The 27,751-nt window shown below is 41.4% G+C and overlaps 1 protein-coding gene across 1 annotated transcript; it reads left to right on the forward strand.

The window, feature by feature from the left end:
- LOC137916205 (guanine nucleotide exchange factor VAV2-like) lies at window positions 1–26,907 on the forward strand (the record flags this gene model as incomplete). Its single annotated transcript, XM_068759284.1, has 26 exons — window positions 1–106; window positions 680–694; window positions 1,719–1,817; window positions 3,664–3,732; window positions 6,170–6,270; window positions 11,502–11,601; window positions 12,889–12,984; window positions 15,918–15,986; window positions 16,180–16,266; window positions 16,370–16,458; window positions 16,541–16,673; window positions 17,043–17,057; window positions 17,341–17,450; window positions 17,612–17,713; window positions 19,087–19,175; window positions 19,714–19,727; window positions 19,851–19,869; window positions 20,250–20,377; window positions 21,776–21,847; window positions 21,969–22,030; window positions 22,230–22,346; window positions 23,373–23,460; window positions 23,544–23,667; window positions 25,141–25,227; window positions 25,647–25,801; window positions 26,860–26,907. Coding segments are annotated over 26 exons (2,194 nt in total), but the record flags the coding sequence as incomplete, so codon positions are not given.
- Window positions 26,908–27,751: the final 844 nt, after the last annotated feature.

A 27,751-nucleotide genomic window follows, 5' to 3' on the forward strand; every position in this document is an offset into this window, starting at 1 on the left:
TGAGCACGACTTGGGCGAGGATGACATCTACGACTGCGTGCCGTGCGACGACGACGGGGATGACATCTACGAGGACATCATTAAGGTGGAAGTACGACAACCCATGGTGAGAATTATGCATCACTCTGGATATTATTTATTATTATTGATTAAAATAAAACTGCATCAGTAGTGATCATCATTTCTCTTTGAAACCATTCAACTTTTGGCCATTCGTTTGCACGCCACCGGAGGTGTTTGCTGCCTGAAATGCAAACGGTTGAAAGTGGTTCTAGATTTCAATCCTTTGAGAAGAATCACGGTACCCTCATTGTGTAAATGGGCAAAATGTGATACCGTTCAAAATGATGAGGATGCAAACTGAGACAGGCCAGTTCAGAGACTGCTCCACTCTTTCATGGCAACGTATTCCTCTCATTATGCTCTGAACCAGGCTATATACAGTTGTGATCAATAGAGCTCATTGCAATTTACTACGAGTATTGTTGCTTTATTCTCTCATCTATAACGTACAAAAAGCTATTGGAGGAGGAAACAAAGAATGAGGCCATTTCTCTCATGTTATCGTCTTTGACTAGTTTTTCCATTACGTCTTCCTAATCGTCCTGACATCGGCTGTCTCTCATGCATGATAAACATGACCTCTTACTTGCGCTGCTTTGCCTTTCCCACGCTGCAGATCAGATATATGCAGGTGAGTGCCACTGTGTTTGTGACTCACCCCTCCCTGTCAGCAAACTCCCACCACCACTTCATTAAAACATTAAAAACAAATGCATAGCATCCCAAGAATGAGCTGCCAGTTAGATTCCTAAGAGGTGCACTGGGGGGGGGGGGTCATCTGGGTTCTGACTCAGACAGGTGTGACTTCAGCCTAGCTGACGTCGGGGAAGACCACCAGGTGCCTTTGACTCACTGGCTGGGAGACACGTTTTAATTGGTGGATTACATGCTGGATGATCAGCACTGCTCAGAAACAACCAAGCTATCCCAGATGTCTCCGTTAGCACCCCTATGTCTATGTTTGCATGTGTTTGTCATTTTTATCATTTTACAATAGACAAATGATTTCATCTGGTTCTATTTGATGTAGAAAATCAAGATGTGCACATCTTGATATGTACATCAGATGTAAATACACTTGCTTTGTAACATGTTTGTGGAGTTCAGTTCAGCCTGAAGGACAACAGCGTTCCTCCACTACATATCATGTTTCCTTTTCTCCCCAAAGTGTGTGAACACTTTAAAAAATACAAATAATTCGTCATTATTATTATTATTATTTTACATTGCCATGACATTTTGCATTCTGGATGTTGATTTAGCATCTGTTAATCTCATTGACTCCCAGACAGTGTGAAAACCCAATTAAGGGGACACACAATCAATATTAAACACAGGCCCCCATGGAAACCACTATTGATAATAAATGGATTGCTGTAGTGAATCAAAGTGATCCATTACAGTCAACCTCAGATGTAGATGTCGATAGACGTAGTTACAAATGTGTATAAAATCATGAGTAATTATGTGTCTTCGACAACATGACTAAATGAAGTGGGAAATGTTATTATTTCAAAAACACAGCAGCACAGAAGGACTTGAAGCACATATTTGTGAAACCTGAAGGCCAATGAAAATATGAAAACACTTTCAAATGTAAAGCAAATCCAAAATCATACGTTTTTTTTGCATTTATTTACTGATCTGTTTCACAGAAAATGGGCATGACGGAAGATGACAAGAGAAACTGCTGCCTCGTGGAGATCCAGGAGACGGAAGCAAAGTACTACAAGACTTTGGAGGACATTGAGAGGGTGAGCGTCCCACTATGCTGAGGCGTTCCTACATTTGAGTGATATCCTGTTTGTGCGCTTGAGTCCTTCAGAATTTCCTTTTGACACCTGTTGCTGGTGTTTCTGGCCTGTGGGCTGCGTCACAGCATGGAAAGGTCAGCTACTGGCCGGTTCATCGGGCAGCACAAATGTCACTGGAGCTGATCGATTGTGTTGTTATTATTGGCTGGGCCCCCCACAGGAGACCCCTGCCCATCGAGCTTTAAATTTAGACCCACACATTACAGACGTATAGGAATGTGTGCTCGCACACATTATGCCCTATGATGACATCAATTTAGTGAAAATACTTTCTAAGTATTATAAATATTATACAGTAATACCTTGACATACGAGCATTCCGAGTTACAAGCCAGTCTGCAAGCAATGTTTTGCATTGTGAGGATCAATTTGAGATCCAAGCTCTGCGAATATTTTTTATAAGAAGTGATGGGTCTAAAGAAAGCGAGTGGTGAGGATGGCAGTGAGAAGAAATAGATGCATGATGATGGATATGAAGCATGCCATTATCCATCAACATGACCATTTGGCCACGCCAGTACGAGGGGAGTACATCGACGATACGTACAATCCAAACAGAAGGATGCTATCAAGAACACAGAGCCGTCCAAAGGCAGAACTATTATGTCCAAGTTCATGTACGTGTTAATGTACAATTACTGAATAAAGTGTCTATACATAGCGTCCAACCCCCCCCACACACACACACACTTTCCTCCCTCCTGCTGCTCACCGCTGTTAGCGCTACCATCTGTCTTGACTCTTGAAGGTAAAACTTATAATCAAACCACATTTTAAATTACCGTAATACTGTATATCATTTTGTGTTTCTCTATATAGCAATAAAAAAAATAATTCCCATTGTTATTAGCGTTTATTTGAGTGTTTTTAGACGGCCAGAACAAATACTTTTTTTTTCTGTTATTTTATATGGGAACATTTAATTTGACATACGAGTGAATTGAGTTACGTCCAGGAACAAATTATAGTTGTATGTCAAGGTATTACGGCATGTACATTTCTTCCCATGTTTCTGATAGATAACAGCAATGATTATATTCCTCAACACAACTGCCTGCAATATTAAGTCAGAGAGCCGTAAAACAACAACTTCGGTGTGCAATAAGAATCATGAACTGGCACACAGCATCTCTCTCAAAGCGATAATGAGGCATTGTTTAGAGCAGTGCTGCTAACACATCACTTTCCGCATTGACAGATTTCATTCGCAATTTGATGGGGTGCTATAAATCACCCGCTCCTCTAATTTCATTAAGCCAAATGTGTATCCTGTGATTCCTGCGTCAGACCAACACGGGGCTAAATGAGAATAAATAACCTTCCTATGATCAGAGGTCTCATTTAGCTTAATTGAGATGGGGTTAATAAAGCTTGTCATCTCTCAGTTGCTTCTTAGTTGATCTATGTGTTATTATTATGATGATCAAAAGTGACAACCATAAAACAACATTAGAAAAGCAGGCGAGTTTTTTCCACTGTAAGCAGAAATGCCGCGTAGAGAAACTTTGTCTTTTTTTTTATCCTGAAATAAAGTCAGAGTGAAATTATTTTTATTTTTATTTTTTATTTTTTACAAGGTGGCCTGTTATTGATTTCTATTGTTGTTGCTCTTAACTTTCACTAGTGTGTCCCTCAAATAAAGTCTTACAGATGTGCTAAAAGCTTTCCAGGAGCTTGTTCTCACTCCATTTATATATTTTTACAAGACAAGGCGACAACTCTGCACACATTTATTTTAGAGAAGAGGAACCTCAGTTGTCACACCTTTTTTCTTGTTTCCGTTTAGAATTACATGATCCCATTGAAGCAAGTCTTGAGTCCACAGGACATGGAGGCAATTTTTGTCAACCTTGAGGTGAGTAATCGCTCAAGAGAAGACATCTGTATATATACACATTACGCCTGAATGCATCACAGGCCAAGTGAAATATTGATGGCTGAATGAATGCAAGGATGCAATGATGAAGGGTGTAGCTTTATGCAACGTTGAAGGGTCAGCGAGTGCTGAGATGCTCGTGTTGTGAGTCGGAGGGAACAGCAGTGGATCATGATAAATTTATAAGGAAAGAGGAGGATGCGCTGAAAGGGTGCTAAAATCAGCACAGTCAGAGGATAGATTTCTCAGCCCTTTTGGAAATCGCCATCAGGAAATAAGTAATGTGGCTGCTTGTGAGCGTGCACAACAACGCATGTGTCGCTGTCAGCCTTGTCATCAAACATAGAGTATGGCACACTCTTATTGATGTCATGATGATGTCGCTCTCCTTTGATCCGCCTCATGTCGAATTAAGTAACACCATGTCATTCATTTACCATGAAAGCCTTCCATCAGGAGTCATTAGCATTCAGCATCCGTAGTTGATGACTTATCAACAAATACACATTGTTCCATCATGGCAGATAAATGATTCCCACATGAAAGACTCTGAATCCTGTTTTTCTTTTGGCGGGGAGGTGATATCGCCATATATTTGAGGAAAAGGAGATAAAACGATCCAGCCATACTCGAATGTACCCCAAAATATAAACATCTTGTCCTTTGCTCATCGCTACACAAATTTTCTTCAAAATCTTTTGGCAACAACCTCTCCCAATTCTTAACACAGAAATAGGGAACATTTCTGGAAACTTAGGGAAGTTTAGCAAGGCCCATTCCACCCGGCACTATGCAGGGCTTCTGTAACTACCTCTGCCAAGGAGGTTCTGTTTTTGATGGTGTTTGTCTGTTTGTTACCAGGATTATGGAAATTATGAAATTATGAAAAAAAACGGAAAAATCCGGATCATTTGAGAGTGATCCAGATGCCCGCCTGGATGCACAAAAAAAAGCTGCATTTTCCCATTGACTTATAATGGAGCCTTTTCCAAAAAAGTCCAATCTTGTAAAATATTAATTATATTTGTAGCATCTCTTTGCACTCGATAGCACTAATACTAGACAGGCGGACTATAAATATAACTAATATTGGGCATAAGAACTATTAAACTAACTGCTATATCAGAAGGTATATTGGGATCGACCCGTGGAGCTGGTGGTCAGTAATTAAACAACACAAAGCAGTTATTGAGTTCAGTGTTGGTACCATGTATTGTAGTACAAAAAAATAATAATGATATTTACAACAAGGCAAACAGAATAATACAAAAAAAAGATAATATTTACAAACTGCAGTGATTATTGTAACCTGTTGTAGATGAAATAAAAAAATAACAAACAAAATATTATGTCACATGAGTCCCAAAGATGTTCAAATGTCTCAGGAGGAAAGGATTATTTAAACATATAATGTAATTATGAGCCTGGGTTACACCCCCACTCACCAAAAATCACAGTCATAAAGCGGTCCGATATGAACTATCATGCCAAATGTCTTCTGGAGGTCAGGAAAAATTATTACATTTTGACATTGAAAACTCCATTTATGGATTCAAAAATCTGTTAAAAATACACATCAACTCTGATTCATTGGCGGAGGTTTGCGCTCTCCGAGTTCTTTTCTAGTTTAATAAGCACAACACTGATCATACAGGCTAACTTTCCTGTAGCCCGGTAAGAATTATTCCGTGTTACTCTTTGCCTTTCTATAGAAATGCTGCAATGCTGTTGGCAGAAAGTGACATGACTCGTCAATTATCTGTCAATTCTTTCCTAATTTTCTCCAATCACACTTATCCTCGGCTTCTCGCTCTTAGCAGACGATGCTCATAAACGTTTGGCACTCGTTCAGCCACTAAACCGCACATCTGCTCCACTTCAGCCTGCTTTCAGAATCACAACTGCACAGCTGACTCCTGCATTAGCATTTAATCACTTGTCAAGCTCGCTCACAGGTCTTCCACAGCATCAGCTAATCAATGAAAAATTAAACACCTAGTGCTGCAGCAAGTGGTTGGAATCTTAAATGCTCTAAGATATACCATTAGCATTCATTTATAAAGATTTTCATCCTTAAATTTGTTCGATATTGAAGGGCTGATAATACTTTACAAGACGTCAGAGAGACAGGATAAACCAGAGAGTAAAGCTTTGTTGAAAGAAACCAGTTTTGCCTCTAGCTAGCAGTTTTTAGCATATTAAAATACATTATGCCAAGTAAATTGCATTAATTTAATCGTCTTGCATAGCAAAATAACATTAAAGAAACATCTTGTATTGCACATTTTGGAATGAGCTCAAATGCACATTAACTATAAGGTAGATATTAAGCGATCTGTGTTTAATACTCATTACAAAGGAATGAATTATTCATTGTTGTGGTTCGATTCTAATGAATATCACGATCTTCACTCAGGACGTGATCAAAGTCCACTTCGCCCTCCTACGAGCCATAGACCTGAACATGGTCACCGGAGGAAGTGGTCTGGGCAAGATCTTCCTCGACTTCAAGGAACGGTCAGTAACCTCTAATTTATGTTATGAGCATTATTAGCAAGAAGAGAGAGAGAAAAAGAAAAGAAGAATCAAATTGACTTGCTTCACGCTGGCTGAAGACGTTTCACTTCTCATCCAAGAGGCTACTTCTTCTTCAAAGGAGTTGATGAACTGAGAACCTGCACAGACGCTCGTCTTATTATGTTACATATACAGTGTTTAAATTCACTCGTGCGTTTGTCACCCCCCCTGCAACTGAGGAGGCTGTAGCAAACTGTGCATCCACAGATCAGTGGGAGGATTGCTGGCATTAGCGCTCCAAAGAAAAGTCGATTAACAGAAAACATCTCAGAGGAAAAAGCTGAGAAAGCGTGTGAGCAATTCAACAGTAAATCCACTCAAGACTGACTTTGCACAGTTCCAGCGCGATGCAGTTGTCCTTCCTCTGACGACCGCATTATTCTCTTTATGGTATTCTTTGTATTTGTAGTTCACCACCTCTCAATCCAACTCAGGTTCTTTACTGACATTGATATCATGCTGCTCCCAAATTGCAAATAAAAAAATATATATAATTATTCCTAATCCTAAACCTAAAAATAACTGGCCTTGTTTGTTTTGCCTTGTAAGTTGACGTGTTTAAGTTCAGTGCTGCCATCTGCTCGTGTGTGAATTTTCTGATGTGATTTGAGGGGTGGGAGGGGATGCAGTCACATGTGTAAGGTAGGAGTAGGGCTCAGCACTAAAAATAGACCAAGCCTAAAAAACATAGGAATACAAAGACAGCAGGACCGGGGCTGACAGACATAGATCTGAATGGGATTTCTGTGGAGTGAGGACTAGAAACCCCTCCAAACGGGGACATCATCTGAAGTGTGACGACAATCAGAGTTTTCTCTCATATTGATCTCCATATCGCTCAGCTGCTGAGCAACATGTTGCTCATTTGCAATGCCCGAGGGGAGCAGTGATTCAACTTCCTGCTGTGCAATGTGGCTGCTTCATCGGTAATGCTAATGATAGGGATGATAGCTTCCTTGCACACCATGAATATGCCACTCTCCTCATTACTGCATGAGTGACTCTCACGCTTCAGCGCATATGGGAGCATGTACTTATTTTTGCACACATACTACATGTATCTGTAAGATATTATTCCCTCCTTCTCGTCTTTCTACGCTAAAACAGGTGGTTACAGTGTGTCTTTGCTTTTACATAGGTAGCAGGCCTCTTTCTCAAGCCAAGAGTATAGTATGTCCCATAAAGTTAATGTGACAGAGAGGCAGGCACACTATCTCCCTCGCGAACACGCAACCGCACAACGCTGCTGTATCGCCATCCGAATTTAGCTCATCTGACCCTCATCCAAATGAGCTGTGGATGGAAATGCTTGCACACAATCCTATATATAAAGTCCAGATAAACACTCCAGTGTTACATTAAAAACGCACCAGTTGTAATGTAGAGAGAGAGAAACAAAGCATCTAACTTTTTCTTGGGCTTGGATTTGTGCAATTGTTTTTTAAAACACGACTTCTAAACTCTTGCCATAAAGTTGGAAGGACACTAAATTAAAAGCATCAGTTTCAACTGTTGTGTTAAGATTGTTGCCCAGACCTTCATCCTGTACTGAACACCAAAGGTCCACTGATATTGTACCTGGACATGTTGCTATGGATTACAATTTACTATGAGCGTGACGTCGTCGTTTGCTTAAGTTTGTGATGTGACTGTTCACATAAAATCGCAGATAAAAAAAAAAGTGCAAAATGAGGCAGACGGCACTCTGCCTCTCTGAAAGGGGCTTGCGAGCACGTACAGGGTCATGCTTCATACACCAGGGCAGAATAAAACAAAGTTGTAAATCTGACAGTGACGTCAGAGCCTCACCATCCACGAACCTCACTGTGCTTCACTGAGCTCTCTCGTTTTGAACACTGCCTTTGAAGTCATGCTGATTAACATTACATCCCTGAGCTGCTCCCATTCTGTATCAGCTCCACCTGTATTTGTTCCCTTTATTCTACAGGCAATGCAACAAATTAATTTCTAAACTTTGACCAAACAAATCTGACGATGCCATGGCGATGATTAATATTTACCTTTTGCAACATTTTCCAAAATGCTGCGTGGTGCTCATTAGATGTTAAGATTCCATGCAAGGCAGGGTTCATGTGATTGACACGTAGACCTTCCTCATTATGAGGCTCGGCATAATTAATGTGTTTATCTATGCTTGTAAGTCTCTCTGACCTTTACAACAATGTGCTTGTATTTAATCATTATTATTTTTGCATGCGCCGATGGAAGGCTTTGTTTCTTTGAAACCTTTGTATTGAATGCCAACGCTAAAAATGTCACTGGTTTATCTCAGCGACTTCTCAGTTCTTAAACAGCCAGAGCTGGGCTGAATGAGAAAGTGCACTCAGCGGAAGCCCTATAAACTAAATGGGGACCTAAGTGCACCCTTGTTGGTATCCTCATTTGCGACATTCCCAAACTCATTTCCGGAGTAATCTCGCTCCCTGATATCCTTGCATTGCCTAATCATAGCAGCCCTATAAGCCTGTTTATTGGAGGGCTTTGCTCTATGTTCCCCTCCATTTGCTGTGCACTGAATATATTGAGTGGAGGTGAGGGGGTCCCAATGCCATGTGTCAGAGTATATTAGCTCGCTCCACACCCCGTCACTTCTGGTTTGCTTGGAGATTTCCTTGGTAAGTTGGCTGTCGCAGGGCTCCAGCAGGGCAGAGGGGGTGAAAGCCCAGGGCACACTTGTGCAAAATTGCATTTTTTGTGAAATAACATGCACAACAGCATCCTCGTAATGAACCTGGCCAACACAGCTGTAAGAAGGAAATAAATAAAAGAAAGAATAGAGATTTTTACTGCATTGCTAAACTCTCGAAAGGAAAACTGTGGCTAAAACTTATTTGGAAGTCTCTGCGCTTTTCCTTTTTTTGCAACTGTTTGCAAACTTCTTTTTCATTGGCGAAATATTTACCTTTAATTTTCAAGTCAATAAGATGAATTGAACCTGTAAACGCAGAAAAGAAAGAGCATGCAAGCTTGCACAAATGGATGTGAACAGTACAGGATATTAGGTCTCGTCTTTTACGTAAAGATTTACATTTTCTGAATTGAGAGGAATATCTAAATTTCTCCTCACACAAGAGCAAGGGAGAAACATAGTGCCATCCAAACAAACAGCATTTCCCTTTAATGCTCCACTATGAGTGATTTGATCTTTGGACCCTTCTAACACTATTTTACATGAACGTAGGTTTTTGTGCCTGAAAAAAATACTTTTATATTCACACAGGGTTTTTACTCATGGACTTTCCATGGTCGGGTGTTGAGCATCCAATGAGGCATTTATACCAGGAGTTGTTAGAGTCATAAAGGATTAAGCCATCAGAATGGCTTCTTATGAGACAGTTAAGCTGAAGAGGAGCTCCTATCCTCAGGCTGTCTGAATCCTTAATGAGGACCAACCAGGATTTTAGGTAGACAGAACTTCAGATAACGAGTCTGCTCCATTAATATCTGTCATTTGACGCCATTTGTCTGTTTCGTAGCAGGATTACGGAAAAACTGCTTGATGGATCTTGAGTTAAAAAAAATCTGAAGATGGGGCTTGGTCTAGCTCTGATTCCATTGTATTTGGAATGGCATTCAGATATCCGTGGATACAAAATATACAATAAAATACCGGTAAACAAATAAATAAAATCTTGATTTTCCCATTTACTTATAATCGAGGCTAATTAGGGTTAATATTGTCACGACTCTGATATTCACCAGACACATGGCAGCATCTGTAGACTTTCTATATATATAATATAGAATCCATCAATATTCTTTTTAGGCGAGAAAATCGCATCCACTTACCCACCTTGCGAGTCGCAAATCTGCTGGAGCCGATGGGCGGAAGGCAGGCTACAGCCCGAAGGAGATGGCAACACATAGCAGGACCTATATATATAGTGTTGTATTTTTATATTAGATATTATGTGAAAAGTATGGTACCAGATGGGGCAAAGTGGTATTTCACTGCACAGTGAAGCAGTACATTGAGTATGTGACCAATAAAAGCATGACATTTGAATCATCTTCATTCTTTTCCCTTTGATATCTCTTTAAATATTGATTTAGCTCAACACTGCCGTAATTCTTATATTCATACCAGAAGATCTTTCGTGTTATAAAGGAGTCTCTTAACAAAGACCTTCGTGCCACATTGGTTCTCAGAACTAACTTAGAGTTCAAAACCTTTTTCAGATCTTTCCTGCTTTTTCATCATTGATCAAAGACCAATTAATCTCTGTCCTTTTGTCATTCAGAAGGGTTAGATGGGCGCTAAGAGGAGCTGTCTCTTCTTCTCATGTTCAAGTCTTAATTAGGGGCTTATTAGTCGTGATCCAGTTCAGAGGGTGGGTGTCTCACTGCAGGGGGTGTAACCAAGCATCTTCCTGGGATCCAATGAAAGTCGAGTGGTTGAGCTCAGTCGACCAGATCATGATCACCCGACGAATTTGATAGAAATTCCACTTTAAACAATAATAATAATGCATATACAGTATACACAGAGTAATTAATACCTTGACATACGAGTATAAGTCGTTCCTGGACTGAGCTCGTAACTCAAATACATTTTTTCCGATATAAAATAACTAAACTTTTTTCCCTTGCGTGCCGATAAGAGTATCTGTGAAGTGGGTGGCATAAAGCTGAGAGGATGACGACCCTTCGGACTGCCCTTCAATCAGAATCATCTCGTGATTATTTATTTAGGTTATTCACGTATATCATTAAACGTGTGTTCAGGTTCTTATTTCTGTGTGTATTCAGGTTCTTATTTTAGTTCTCATTTAGCCTCATTTTGTTTTAGATTCTCACACAGATGGCACAGGAGATACAAATCTGGATCAAAATGCTTTGTCTTGGCTGACATTAATGGGTGCATTACTTGGCGCTGGTGCATTCGTAAGATGTGTTCTGCTGCAGAGGGTGTGAATGGAGTCAATGTCTTAGAGATCGAATCAGTAAGCAGGAGACTACTTGGTTTTTTTAATACTTAAGATTTATAGAACAAATTTGGTTCTTCCTCAGATTGCTTTTACCTTTAGGGAAACACTCTTCTGCTGTAATAGAGCACCTTCACGTACAACTTAGCATAATGTATTTCCTAATATAGCAGAGGCACAATGTGAACACGCCCAATGAACAACCCTTCCTGTGTCTCTCACCAGGTTGCTGATCTATGGCCTGTACTGCAGCCATATGGAAATCGCCCAGAAGACACTGGATGAGTTAATAGCAACACGAGAGGATGTCAAAATTACAGTAGAGGTAATGTTCTTCACCATACAAACCAAGAACTACCGATCTAGTGCCTTTCGGTAAAAATAAATGAAGATATGTGAGCGGAGAAGGTTCATCAATGGACTTATTGAGACAATCTACCATTTAACTCTTGATGGAAGGTTTATGACGTGATGACTACCCGTGTAGATGTCAGTGCGTGCGATGCAGAAAACATTGCTGAAGAATCTTTCGGGCGAGACAGCTCTCAATCAAAATATTATAACCAAGTCCATGAGCAACGCACAGATGAAACAAACGCTGCAGCGATCTGGCATTTGTTTAAACGTCACAACAAATGAATGAAAGTAAAATATACTATTCATTATTCATCCATTCATCTTCTACCGCTTTACGGGTCACGGGAGTTGCTTGGAGCCTGTGTCAGCTTGCTGTGGGCGAGTGGCGGGGTACACCCCGAATGTGTCGCCAGCGCCACACAGAGACAGACAACCACGCACGCACACACTCACACAAATCGGGTGATGTTTTGGGAGGTGGGAGGAAACCGGAGAACCTGGAGAAAACTCACGCGGGGAGAACATATGAAATCCGCTAGGATTCGAACCGCTAATCACACCGCCACCATAAGTGAGACACTGCTGGGAGTCTAACCCACACCCTCCTGTTTACTAGATGGGCGCTTTAACCACCTAAGCAATAACTTCTAAAATAAAATAAATGCCTTGAGAGCTCTGTACTTCTTAATGTTTTGTTAGAATGAATGCGATTCAATGTCGTAACATTCATAGAGGCGACTATTGTGTACAGAGTCGAGCTGAGTAAGACTGACTGTGTCCTGTCTTGCATATATTTTATTTATGAGACTGCAGCTCACACCCTTAAACATGATTACATCTCAGATGGTTGGCACAGAGATGAAAGAAAAATGTGTCTTTTTTCACAAAATCCATATTTCATAAACAAATATAACCATGAATGGATATAAGAACTGAATAAAGACGCAACAGTACGAACCGCTCTGAAAGAACCTCATATTACGCCTGTAAACATTTTTATTTTCCTATGGAGCCAATGCAGAATTTTTTAAAAATGTATTCAGCTGTCAGAATTTCCTAGTCAGCATGCAGGCCGGCTGGTACAAGCAGAGCTTTTGTCCCTGGTAGAATAATCCATCCTTGTTAAAGGCTGCCTCACTAATGTGTGGCAGGAATCACAGCAATGCAATGAGGCGAAATGAATTAACGCAGGATGAATGAAGGCTTGTTATATGTGAGGCATAATCATTTTCCTGTTTCATTTGCTGCTGCGCAGGAATGTACCATGAAGGTGCAGGAGGGGAAGTTCAAGCTGCAGGATCTTCTGGTGGTTCCCATGCAGAGGGTGCTAAAGTATCACCTACTACTGAAGGTAGGAGGCCGCCTCACAACCACTGCAGCTTCAGCATCATTTTCACATGAAGTAGTATCACAAAAAAACACATGTGCGTATATTAGAAGATGCTGTAGAAGTCTCTGAATGTCCGTGGTAAAGATGTTGTACATATTCTAAAGTATTAATCGAAGCGGGATAGAGTAGAAAATATCTCCATTTAGTCTTGAAAGTCATGCATGAAAAGCGGAGTGCAGCTTGATTTATACAGGATTAGAATGTGTCTCAATAGAGGTCAGGTTTCATAAAAAAAAAAAGGTATCGAATTATTGACAGAAACCCCGCAGTGTTTTTCTGTGGCGATGTCCAAGTAAAAGACAGATGACAAGAACCAGAACATTTTTACTCGTCAGATATCAGCGTTTATCTATAAACACCAGAGCAGCACATGGTATTTCCACATTGATTCATGATTTGTAGTGACTCTGCAGCAAGTGTTTTATTTGCCTGGTGACACGTGTTCTTTCATAATTCTTTTTTTTTCCAGACTTTTTGGCTTGTAATTTGAAATCATTTGACTTTTCTTTTTTACAACAGGTCCAACATAAATCTGTAGCTAGACTTCTATGCTGTAATTAAAGATGAGGCCTTGTAGAAGGGATTATAGGAACATATTTGGCAATGAGAACTTAATCAACTCAAATTTTGACATTTGCAGCATTTGTTTATCTCATCTCATAATAACCAGAATAATTTTATTTTTTAAAGATCGGCGCATAATAACCATACCAGTCATTGATTGCCATCTGCACCGAGGCCGATGGTCCTTTCTGTGATTAAAAATGTCTCCAAGCACAATCTCTGATCACTGTCACTGCAAGCCATCATTTCTCCCTGGAGATCTCCTCCTGGCACTCATGCATAAAACCAGCTGTATTACTGCTTGTGATTATTTGACTGCTCTTCAATTATGGATGAGACCATGAGCTAATGATGCATTGTGTAATGGACTCAACGTTTGTGCCAGGTGTGATTGATCGTAAGAGCAAACATAGACCGCTGCGACGTCTCTGTTGGTTTGAATCGACCCTCTCCAGGAGTCTCAGCAAAAACAATGACATCAAATCAACCATGCACTAATCAGATTAAATGCACCCCATTTCACTGCTTCCCACAACTTTGCAGCAAAGCACTGCTGAATTATGTGGCCTTGCACCACTTCAGCCTGGCAAGTCCTGCTTCAGTGTGTGGCCAGTCAAGCTCAAGGGAACGATTTGGGTAGAATTTCCATATATTTTGCATTATTTTGCATCAATGGAGTAATTTATTTATATTTTTAATGGTAGTGTTACATGACGATGATTTATGTGCGAAGGACTTTCAACAAAAACAAGACCGCAAGGGCTTTTTTGAAATGCTCCTCTTAGACAGGATGTTTCACTGTACTTGTACTGTAATACATACTATTGTTTGACTGTACTTGTACTGCTCTAACATTCTATCTAATAAATATATTCATCATCATCATCATCATCATCATATCTCTTAGATTGAATGCTGTAATCACTTTACATTTTGCGTGCTATGGCTGCAGCCCTCCTGAAATTAATTCAGATCAGTCATCTGTGCAGCGTTCTCCACATGCAGGGTTTGAATATTTCATTTATTTTATCTTAAGTTTATGAGCTGTGGATCAGTATGTTGTCTGTGCCATATTTGCACTTGTGCAACAAAACATGATGATCTGCTGAGTCAGCAGGTCACTAGTATACAAGTTCAAGTAATGAAGGTAAAATAGAGCCCAGGAACTTCTCTCTTGGCTGTATTGGTACTGCTACTGGTGGGAAACCAGAGTCTTAATGACTTTGCGTTGTTGCCACAGTGGGTGTGAAGATGCGGGGGGATATTTCCCTCCCAGTGTGACACCAACTTATGATGCTAGCAGTATTGGGAGCTACAGTGTGGGGGATGAGGCATTTTTCAAAGATGACATTTCGAATCATCTCAACAGGAAACGGCCACAGGTGTGAGGAAGACATAATAATGGTTGATTTATTTATTTTTAAGATTTCCAATGCGCAAAGGCACTGGAATTGTGCACTCCAAACTGGTAGACATGAGAAAGAATGACTGACAATTGAAAAAGCAAACCCTACAATCTTGTCACAGCAAATTTGAGTGAATAATCAGTTGAAAAGTTTGTGATTTGAACAGTCACAAAGTCCAAATTAAGAAGCGTTCATGCACAGCGCCACCAAGATGCCCCCGCATCGTCGAAATATCTGCTGTAAATGGGAATTTCAGCAATCACGTGGCGACAATAAAAGATTCTGCCTGATGTTTTTTAAGACACCCTTCATTGTATTTACCAACTGGGTGGACAGCCGAAATAGTTTAAAATAATGATAATAATGAATAAGCCTTTTTTTCTTCTTCTCACGAAACACGCTGTGGTTCGACATTTATAAATCCCTCGAGCACCCCAAGGGAGGACGCAATCACAGATCATAATGGCGTGGCGGTATTCGGTATTGACTGGCATCTCTCCTGCTTCATCCTGCATATTATGTTTCTGCATGTTGCACTTGGTGCTCAGCTCACCTGAAACGAGGCAACATCATTTTAAAACATTGATCAGTCAATGCTTTAAAATGTTCTCTAATTGTGTATCATGTGCTTTGATTTTAGTTACCGTATAAATTGTAAGTCAGGAAATGTTTATTAATGTGCACTGTCCCTGTTAAATAAACAAACAAACAAACAAACAAATTGGTGTCATATCAGAAAAGGCGCTCCCACTGATAATAGATGAATTTCAACAACACATATAGAAGTGTTATTTGTTGTGTTGAAGATGTTGCAGGCTAAAATTGTCTGGTTTTTCCTTCTCTTTCAATAAACAGTAGAACTATAATTTAATCAATGAATAAATGCTATAATTGTCGATCATTGTTATCATCTTCCCCATGCAGGAACTTTTGAGCCACTCGACTGACCGACCAGAGAGACAGCAACTCAAGGAGGCCCTGGAGGCCATGCAGGTCTGTGGTGCACCCTGTGCATGTCTTTGTGTTCCTCTGCGTGCTTCACAAAGATGACATAGCAGTGGCCAAAGACAACATGACACAAACCATTCCATGCAGCCACTTGTGGCTCACTTGGCTGTACGTCTACCAAGGTAAAGCGGCTGTCAGAAGGCGCTCTAGCTGACAGCTTGATTGTTTGCCCTCTCAGGACCTGGCCATGTACATCAACGAGGTGAAGAGGGACAATGAGACACTGAAGAAAATCAGCGAATTCCAAAGTTCCATAGAAAATCTTGTAAGCACTGGAGCCACATCCTCACAGTTAGGCAATGCTTGTCATTATTTAAGAGGTTATGGTATGCAGTGGATTGACTTCCGACATGCCCTTATGACCGAAGCAGCAGGTGAAACTGGAAGAATACGGGAGGCCCAAGATAGACGGTGAGCTAAAAGTGTGCTCGATTGTCAACCGCACCAAACAGGACCGGTGAGTCTTCAGAAAAACTACCTACAGAATACAAGAAATAAAGTTATCCAATGCCAACAATGACATATTCTGTGCTTTTTAGGTATATATTCCTGTTTGATAAAGTGGTCATTGTCTGCAAGAGAAAAGGTTACAGCTATGAGCTGAAAGAGATTATTGAGCTGCAGTCCTATAAAATGTCGGACGACCCCATGAACAACAGAGACGTGAAAAAGGTAGGGATTATGCTTTTATTTTGAAAGGACGTGGTTCAGAATCATTTCCTTACTCACTGTGCAAATGAGAGAACATTCTGTGAGAATGGCAAATGTTGCCCTTGAGCTGAAGGAACTCATTAACCATCATTTCAGTTGTGGGAACCTAAATCGTGCATTTTATGCTGCAGACATGCATTTTTGCTCGCCCGTGCTTGAAAGGCCATGTAAATGAAGGTCATTTAGGATTCATGAAAACATGCTGCAGTGCATCGCACCGCCAGTCTAATGTGGATTTTGTTGTTGTTTGTTTCGAATCTGCATGCCTGTCCATGTTTGCATGTGTAACTGGGTCTTTCTCTGGTGTCTTTCTTTTTGCATGCTTACCAGTCAAGTGGAAAAATGGTAAGCTGAAGTGAACTCTTTATTTACCTCATCCTCTGCTTGGCAGTGGTGTCTTTGTGGTGTCATGCTGTGCACGTCATCTAGGTTTGGATCGGATGCTGGTCCAAATAGCAAAAAGCATGTGGAACACACATTACTTCAGAATAAAATGCGATCATATTCAGCGTATGGTTGGTAAATATTTTGAACATGCAGGCATCACACAAGCGTGTCTGCCTCTCTCTGTCATTTCCATCCACATCAGCCCTCTGCCATCTGTTCCTCACTCGCTTCTTCTCCCCAGTGGTCGTACGGCTTCTACCTGATCCACCTGCAAGGGAAGCAGGGTTTCCAGTTCTTTTGCAAAACAGAGGACACAAAGAGAAAGTGGATGGAGCAGTTTGACATGGCCATGTGAGTGTGATGAGGCGGGAATGGATACACGGATAGCATGTTCTAGCATAGAATATTTAGTCACAGTATAGTGAATATGAATTGATTGTTTGCAATATCCTAGAGTTTCCTGGAAACTCACTTTGTCCGGTAAGTTCCTCTTATTCATTATTTACTTCCAGGTCCAATATCAAACCGGAGAGAGCGACGGCCAATCAGCATAACTTCCAAATGCACACCTTTGATAAGAACACGAACTGCCGAGCCTGCAAGATGCTCCTGAGGTAACCTTCACCGACAGCCCCAGTGGTGACGTGCAGAACTGCCTATTTGATGCTCCAAAATAAAATAAGAATGCAAATGTTTCAAGTGCCTGAAAATATTTGGTGTATTTGTACTATTTCAGAAGACATGACTTTTGTTAAATTCCACAATGACATTGGGATCGCTGCTGTGGTGGAAGAAGCAGATTCCGTATTCCAGTCTCTCGCGACCAGAGTCATCGCCACACGTCACTAAACGTTAAAGTCAAAGAATGTCAAAATAACAAGAACACGTTGTAAAGAGTCTCTCGGAAATACTGCCCTGCAGATTTCACTCAAAGCCTTCCAGCACTTTTCAGGAGTGAATCAAGCTTTATCTGCCAAAATTTCAAATGAATGATTTCTTAATAACTAATAATAACATATTAATGCTATTCAAATGTGCATACATTGAAAATAAACAAAGAAGTAACATTTGAACCTTTTAGAGGAGAAAGCAAGTACATATTTATATTCATTTATCAGTTTGAGTAAGGTTTTGGCTTTTTTTTTTGTACACGGAGGCTAACAGTCTGGCCCCAGGAGCAAATCTTTTCCGTGACATAAAAGATGATTGAACGTGGCCCGAGCGTGAACTGCTGCTCGTCACATTTGAAATTCTTTGCGTTTTGTTTATTGAGCTGCGTTCCTCTGACCTTACATGATTGTAAAACGCGGCACACATAGCAGATATATTGTGTGATAAAGTGGATTACTTTCTATCTGGCATGCAACAGTAGTTGAGCATGACAATGCACAATTAAATGCAACAACGAAAAATGATTGAAAGTATTGTCTTTCAAAGTCGAACATGTCAGAAGCTGCTAAAACCAGGAGATAACATTGTTGTGAATTCAATCTCTGTTGCAATCGAGGCCGTTTCATGATATATTTAAGCATTTCTTTTCCCAGCACCACCCAGGGTCTCCCAGAGTGCACTTCCTCCCCTGCTATAACTGCAGTGGGAGACAACCCGAATTGCTGACTCACCACTTTCTCCTCTTTAACAGCCAGCAGGCTGAACTCTATTTTGTGTATTGACCTACACATTTCATGGTTTGGTTGAGCTAAATTCTCCGAAGCCAGTGGCGGCAGCGTCCAGCGTTGTCACCGCCCGCTTAGACCCGCAGGGCCCGTTGTGATTTATGGAACTCGCTATTCAACAGGGCAGTGGTGCAAATGCATGCAGCTTTACACCCTCCAGAACACACTCAGCTCAGGAGTCGATGCTGTGATTTTAGGGGAAATGTGTGACCACAAGTGTCCTTGTATGTCAGACGGACAGTGAGTTCATTTGTGTCCGGGACACTTCCTGTCTTAATGTGTGTGTGTGTGTGTGTGTGTGTGCCCTCTAGGGGAATCTTCTATCAGGGCTACTACTGCTCTCGCTGTGGAACAGGAGCACACAAAGAGTGTCTGGAAGTCATCACCATCTGTAGAATCAGTAGGTGTTTCCTCTAATCTAGAAGAAGAAGAAGAAGTGCTGAACTGTGTTTCCACAACGTTGTCATCTGTGTCGCTTTTTGTTCTAAACCTCTGAACAATCCTGTTCACTGGCGATTTTAGTCTGCAGAGATTTTCAGAGATTGGCTCTGATAAACGCATCACCATCATTTTTGTAAAATAAATAACACCTACATATTGCACCCATTCAGGGAGAAATGGTGAAAGAAATGTGGTTGGGAATCGGAATAATTAACGTGGGTCAAGTTCTAAGAAGTAAATCCAGCTTCCTGTCACTGTGTACTTTGGCTCCTTCACTTTTACCCATGTCTGCTTCACTTCCACTAATTTAATACTTTACCAATAGGATGAAGCCAAAATATAATCAAACAAGCTGAATTTCCATCTTTTTTTTTACATGACATAAAAACATGAAGCCCATTAGTGCATATCATTAGAATTGTAATATTAAATGCTCAGATATGACCTGGCATGATTTCTAACTCTAAACTTCACAGTTTTCCCATCTTTTTTTTCAGATCCCCATGATTTGGTAAGTAAATCCTCTGCCAGTCAAAATACTCACCGTCATCATAACCTGATTTTCCTTCTTTAGTTATGATTCCCCTTCATCTACATGCTGTAAATAATTACTTTTGTTGCTTCTCCTTTCCAGGAGCCTGGAATATCTTCAGGTAAGCGTACGTCCGGTCACTTATTCACATGGGAGGGGAATACTTTAAGAAGCTGGATATTCTCTCTGCTATTATGGAACCAGTCTCAAACGACGCACAGCTCTCTCCTGCCATCTAGTGGAAAGAGCTAGAATACATCAACCACAACAATGTCACACACACAGATTCTGTGCCCCCAAATTATTTAAAGATCTTTAAAATAAGGTTACATTCTGTAATATTGAAATCGTGCACTGTTCTGATTCACTAAGAAACCCAAGAGCAGACAAAGTGAAATTTAATGCTGGGTCTCTTCCTCTTTCATCTCTCATCATCAACCCCACGTGTTACTCCCGTCACCTCTTCTGTTCCTAACTGCAAAGGCCTGCTTGTGTTTCAAGGTCCCAAGATGGTGGCAGTGAGGAACTATCACGGCACGCCGGCACCTCCGGGGAAGGCGCCTCTTTCCTTTCAAACAGGAGATTTTATTGAGCTGCTGAAGGGGGATCCGGACACCGCATGGTGGGAGGTACGGCCGTCGGTCACCCCTGTCTGACGTGATGCGAAGTGTGAATGTTGTTCTGAAGGCGGATGATTTTGGCTACTTACGCCAGCAAAAGAGAACTTCTTTTATTGGACTTGAAATGAACCGGCTACTTTCGGCTTACTAAGGTCAAGGTCAAGGTCACTTTATTTGTACCCGTAGGTAGACTTGATTATTGAGGTTATTTGAAGGGCATCTAATTTAAAACGAATGGACGGAATGATGACAAGGCTTTGGACAGAACAAGGCTCCAACACGTATGCTAAGCTGGCTGTCGTGACAGAATGTCGTGACACATGATCATTTCTTTAAATAATGTTTCAAGGTTTTAGCATTTTCAGGCGGGATACAGTTTAAACACCACCAGTGCATACAGATGGAGGGATTATCTATCATCCTGTAGAGCTGGAGACTATTTCCACACTCTGTATCAGCATATTTGGGAAATAAACGTAGAATCCTTCTGAGGTTCTGCCAAACAAAATCCAATTACTCCACATTTATTCACTCAAAGTACTCGCTTTGCATCAGCGAACTCATGAAGGAGAGTTTTTGTTTTTATTCGAGTTGCCTTCCGACGCACCCGTCAAGTCTTTTATTTTTTCAGTCTGACACTACTGAAGCAGTCCTTCTTCAGATTACTGAGAGCAAAGGCTTCTTTTCATCTTTACCAATCGTAGTCGAGCAAAATACCTGCAAATCCAGAGGATCCTCCACGACAAATTAGATCAAAGACGCTCCGACAGCACCGACTTTTGACACTGCTGAATCACCAACTCCAGTTCCCCGTCTTGAACTGCTTCTGCTTCTTTTATATTTTGCTTTCCCCAAAGTTACTAAACTTCTGGAACCGTGATTGAGACTCAGGCACGGCTTTATTGCTTTATTGGCGTGGTGTGTTTAAACATCGGTTGCTTCTGGGAGCAGACAGTGAATGCCTCGATGGGTGAACATGACAGACGTGTTCATTGCATTGTGCAATGGAGGCACAACACATGGCAAAAGCTTCTCTTCAGTGCCAGGAAGACAAATAAGCTGCTGAAGATTAGTGGGCAACGTTGTTCTTCTTTCAGTCCATCCATCCGACTGTCATGTCAGACATCACTAAGTGTCAGTTTTTAACTGTTACTTCTTGATGAATTTAGCAGTTTGGTCTTTCATTCCTCCTCTATGCAAAAGCAAATTACATTCCGTACTCTTTTTTCTTTACTGCAATATTTCTTGTTAAAGCTGTGCGCAATTTATGACTTTGTTGTTCCCACACTGACAATATTCGATTAAATTGATTTTTTTTCCCCTTTTCATTCCAACAATACATCTGTTAATCTTAGAGGAAGCACCTTCTCAGGGTGCAAATATTTACTTCGTATGGCCGTGTTGCAGGGGAAGCTGATGCAAACACAGAAGAGTGGCTTCTTCCCCAGTACATGCGTCAAGCCCTATTTGGACCCAAAGGTAAAGTGTCCCATTCAGATGTGCAGCACGTGTGCATTTTAGGAGCATCCAATGATCTACCTCTGCACTTGTGCTTTTTCCGTTTGAGTTTTTGTTTAACATTTGGTATCTACTGTGACAGCCTTTCCAGTCATTATCAAGTCGGCAGTCCTCGAGAGAAGCAGACTACTATGGTTATCCATGGTAAGAGCATTTATTGAGTGGACACCCTGAGGTCATCGTCCTTGAAGCAGTATTACAGTATTTCTTCCTGGACGAGATGGATTAAAGATAACACCTCAAACACAGCTTGAAGCTGAAGATCAGTTACATGTTTGATACTGAATGTGTGCTTCCATTCTGTTACACCAGAGGTCGCAGCGCTGACTCTGCTGCTTTGCAGGTTTGCAGGGAACATGGAGCGCCAGCAGGCTGACAACCTTTTAAAATCCCACAGCAGCGGGACCTACCTTATCAGAGAGCGGACGGCTGAGGCCGAGAGGTTCGCCATCAGCATCAAGTGAGTTTCGCGTCTTACAGGAGAGAAACGTCTCCAGGGAAGCGTTTCATTTTCATCCCCACATGCGAAATAGAAATACTCGCAGGATGTCCCTTTGAGCTTTTTTTCTGCCATCATTCTGGCCAAATGCCACCCTGTAATTGCTTTTTATAATCCTGTTATTTTCTGCATTTCTTCTCAGAGAATAGAACTTTAAGAGAAATGATTTAAGAGCTCACGCTGGAGGTGTCACATAGTGATAGACTGGGGGAAAACAATTTGCTATTTTTTGTCTTTTAATGTTTATTATAGTGCCTAACTTGACTTGAAGAATGTTTAAATTAAGATTATTTGAGGCTTTAAAATATTTTATATAGATGGCATTTAAGATGAATAGGTACTAGGGAAGTTTTGATGCACATAAACACATACATTTGTCATTATTAAGCACTGCTCATGATTGTCACACTCTAGTAATGTGTTTGCATGATTAATGTACAGCATGCTACATTGTCAACCCGCCTGCACAATTCCTGGGATAAGGGCTTTCCCTGGTGCCCTTTCTTCAAAGGTTGAAGGTGCATAACTGTCCTGGCCAACATATAATCTGAGGAACCTGACTGTTGCTGCAGAAGCTGCCCACTAGTCAGAGAATCAATGAGGAGGCTTGTTTAAGTGCAGTGTCTGTTGTTTTGCGAGACGCCATGTAGCAATGCGGTAGGTGCGCTCTTGCTAGGCTCCGGTCACCAGTCAGGAAACATGGTGATGAATAGGAACATTAATAAAGTTACAGTGACATGAATCAATAATTCACTGGGTGCTTATTCATTGGGAGATGACAGTATTAATCAAAATGTTATCAATGATGGATACGCTCATCGCTATTTTGTGGTTCCCCTGCAGACCAACATGGTGCACGTAGACTCTTTCTGCCTCGTGCAACGAAACCAAGCCAACAATGAGTTACTGCAAATTGTAAACAATTTTAGATTCATACTTGACGTTCTCTTCCTTTGGTATTTTTTTTTTTTGGGGGGGGGGTTGCAGATTTAATGACGAAGTAAAACACATCAAAGTCATTGAAAAAGACAGCTGGATTCACATCACTGAGGCCAAGAAGTTCGAGAGTCTTTTGGTAAGTCACTGACAACACAGATTACCTGTCGAAAACAACAAACCGATCCCATTTGTGTCCTTCTGTACTGCATATTTCTGCAGGAGCTGGTGGAGTACTATCAGTCCCATTCACTGAAAGAAAGCTTCAAGTTATTAGACACCACATTGAGACACCCCTACAAGTCAAGAGAACGCTCGCTAACACGGGCCAGCACCCGCTCGCCTGGTAAGCCGTTCAGATGTTCCATCCTCCTCTTGATTTTTTTTTTTTTTTTAAAGCAGTTGCCCTGCAGGAACATGAATGATACTAAACATTGAATGACAACAGTGGATTTAATGAAGCATTTTACTTTCCATATATTATGGTCTTCTTCTCTGTCTTTGCAAGTGCATTACACAATATCGAAACTATTACCGTATATCCAGTCAGTGCTGTTGTTGCTTGATGTGTCGCATTTACGATTTGATGGCCAAAGAATTAACAGAGTCAAGGTGAAGCACATCCGTAGCGCAACTTCTGAGGGCAACAGAAAATATGCCCAGTTGGCCAAGCTGGCCAAGCTTTGAAGCAGTTGGTGTTGGTTGACTAGACATCTTGACATGTGAATGAATGATTGGTCCAGTCATGTAAACACTAATTTCACTGTAGTACTCTTATATCATGCTGGTCATATTCAGAGATTGAATCCCTCGCCGCTTTTGCCGCAGACGCAGCATGCGAGGGTTAAATGAATGAGACACTTTGTCAGCCCGCTTGTCCAGAATATCGACTCTCTGGACTCAGAGAAAAGAGAAAAACCCAGAGGGGGAAAGGGCAGGACAGAAAGCTAACAGCATAGTGTTGACAAAGACAAATAGGGACTTCATCAGATTTGGCGCTGTGTTGACTAGCTGTCGGAATAGTGAGCCATCTGTTCATTAGACTGTATCAATACCGACTCCGGGTCCGTGCCTGCTCCTGTCCTGCGTTTGCCCACCTGTGTTCGATCTACAAGTGGAAGCGGCCACAACAGCATGGTCGTTTTCCTTTTGTTTGCACTGAATCAGAAAATGAATGGAGAGAATGGAGCCTCTGGCATCGATTGCAGCTCTCGCTGCTTTCGAGCGTACGCATTTCGGATTTCTTTTGATGCAGGCGCACTATTGCTGAAATGGACTTACGAGAGCTCTATTCTAATTAGCTCGCACCTGTGGACATACAGCGTTATAGTCAGTGTTCAAGCACGGCATTAGCCTTGGTCAGTGGCATCTGCTTCTTCCATTCTCATTAAAAGTTATGCTTTTGGCAGAGCTCACACTGTGAGTGAAACTATACAGAGCTTGACTGACCTTCTTTAATTCATTTTCCACACAGTGACAGTGTGACAGACGTCCACATGTAGCTATAAAGTTATTGCCGACAGCGAGGTAATTAAACACGGTGTCTTTAAGCCTTTGAAACAGGGTATGAATCTCATGAATCTATGAGGATCCTTAAAACTTTTGAGCTACTTCCTGTTCCCCATCGTACACTGAGGCACTTAAATGTGGAGATTAGCAATCTTAAAAAAAAAGCTGACACCACCCCCGACTTTGAGGCACAACACGTCAATGCTGCTGCTTCTACTAACTTGCTTCTCTGGTTCCAGCTCTGCATGCACTTGCCTCAAAACACCTTCCAGCTTCACTCTGCCTCTTTCTCTTGCTCTTATTCTCTCAGCAGCCACCTGCGCCTCCTACAACTTCTCCTTCCTCAGTCCACAGGGCCTCAACTTTTCCTCTCAGAGCTCAGCTCCCTTTTGGTCAGGTACTCTTCTTCCTTACTCCCCCAGGTCATCATCATCCTGTACCTGACTGTCTGCATATGTCATTATAAGGATCCGTGTCCTCTACCTCGCTGCTTCTTTTCCACAGTGCTCTTTTCTTTAATGAGAATGGTTTAGTTCTCAGGCTCACTCGCCCTCATTAACTCAAGAAAGAAAAGCCAAGTTTCTTCTTCAGAGTGAACGGATTTCCCCCTTCTCTTCATGCTCATTCGGCATTAAGTGACTAAACTGTCACTTTGACTGTTGTTCACAATTTTAGTAGTACTACTACTATGTCCAGTATTTTGCAGTCTTTTTTTTCTCTTCTGAACCCAACACCAATGATGAATAGTTGTATTATATGCAAAGTTGTCTGCACAATGTGATGAGACTAAGTTTCTCGTTGTTTCTGTCATGGCAGTGTTCACTCCAAGGGCGGTCAGCACAGCCGTGGCCAGGTATAACTTTGCAGCACGAGACATGAGGGAGCTGTCGCTGCGAGAAGGAGACAGCGTCAAAATCTACAGCAAGATCGGTGGAGACCAGGGATGGTGGAAAGGAGAGGCCAACGGACGAGTGAGTGAACCACGAAAGCCTGTTCATTTACGGGAAAGTGTCACGCGTCACGAGCCGAACGTCGAGACTCAGGGAAAAGTTTAAATTAAAAAATATTTTAAAAATATAACAAAGTCAAAACACAGAAACTGGATGGACACAAAGGCCGATATCCATTTGAAGCACCCTGATGATGTCATTTGATCAGACATCCTTAAGATGGGACAAAGATGACGGCATGCAAGTCGTTCCCTTAATGAACGAAAAGCATTATGGCTACATAAAATCAGATTTGGAGCTACAGTACCTCCACAACGCACTCCAGCTCAATTTAGCCAGAATGCGAGCCAATATATACTAAGTGAAGATCCTCATTCTGGCTTGGAAGTAGCACATTAACGGTGTCAAATTTACAGCGTAATGGGGAACATATCTTCAAGAAAAAAAAAAAAGCTGACATCACTTTCAGATTTAGTGCCAACCCATTAAACTGGCACGTTTCCCATCATCCATGATTTTCATTTTCACTTTCAACTATTTTTTGGAGACTTTTTTTAAATTATTGGTTTAAATGTGGTGTTGTTAAAGGTGCCCACATGAGTTCCGTACATTTGAGATAGAGTACCTAAATACTAAATCGTTTTAGACTTGTGTAGTAAAATCGGTAAAGGCCCTCACCTTTACGAAATATCTTTTTCTTTTACTCCTAGAAAAAAATTACGGTCAACTACCGATTTCCTGTCACCTGTCGAGATGGTTATTAACTAGTTACTAATAGCGCCTAGCTGCCGTTTTAAATCCCATAGCTCCTCGCAGGCCAACTCATTTTTATCTGACATTGTTGTCAGCGTCGTCGTGATCATTGTCACTGGAAGGGTATTGACCCGCCCATCGAGCTATCAATAACTCACTAATATGGAATTGTGAGGCACATTAAAGATGCAACACCCCCCCCCCCCCTCCTCCTCTAGAACAAGCCATGTCGAAGAGGCTGATATGTGGCTGTGCAAGCTTTTGAAATATGAAAATGCATAGCTTGCACTTCAGTTCATGTCACTGATTACTGTTTCACGTTTCAGATCGGATGGTTTCCTTCAACCTATGTGGATGAAGAGGGGGTGCAGTAAAGCACGGACATTTGCCAGCCTGCCTCTGTTTAAATCAGGAACCATCTATCTGCTGTCCTCAGAGAAAATGATCCACTCTCTCCAGGAAACCACATGGGGACTAAAACAGCCTTTTTTCCCCGTAATTTTTACTGCATACTCATTCCCACTCCAGTGTCTCTACTCCATTTCTTTATGTTCAATTATGCATCAGCTTTTCTTTTATTTGGGAGGAGAATTCTGTTTTAATTTCTGCACAGGAAAGAAGAGCAAACTGTCTGCCATCCTCTGCTTGCTCTGCCGATATTGAACGGAGGACGCAGCAGGCAGCGACTCGATAGCTTTACATGGAAAGAGGCTCCCCTGTTGTTGCAGGTCTATATGTGGTGAAATAATTGTACAGTACAGATAATTTATTGAATAGAGATTATTATCATTGCTAAGGTTATTGTGGGGAAGTTGATTTTAACAACAGCAAGGAATCAGATGAGAAAACAGAAAGTAAAAAAAATTGAAAATTGACGAATGCTCCGTTTTCATGTTGAGATTTTGCCTTAGTTGTCATGGCGATGCCTTGTGGGGTTTACACGAGTGGAGGGAATAGACTTTGCTGGCTGGCTTTACGTCTCCATGTATGCGTGTGCCCGTGTGTGTGACCCAAACACACAAACATACACACACACACAAGCACAGACCAATGTGCAGTATGGTGCCTTTGAAGAATGGTCTTTCTGAACCTCAGCAGTAGCCAGTAAAGGATATTACCACCCCCAGAAGGGCAGCTCTTCCACACGCAAAAGCAGAGGAAAGGCACTTCTACCACATACTGTGGACGACTTGGGTGACTGGGGTGACTGGATGGACT

Source organism: Brachionichthys hirsutus, unplaced genomic scaffold (genome assembly GCF_040956055.1).
Source record: "Brachionichthys hirsutus isolate HB-005 unplaced genomic scaffold, CSIRO-AGI_Bhir_v1 contig_650, whole genome shotgun sequence".
Classification (NCBI taxonomy): domain Eukaryota; kingdom Metazoa; phylum Chordata; class Actinopteri; order Lophiiformes; family Brachionichthyidae; genus Brachionichthys; species Brachionichthys hirsutus.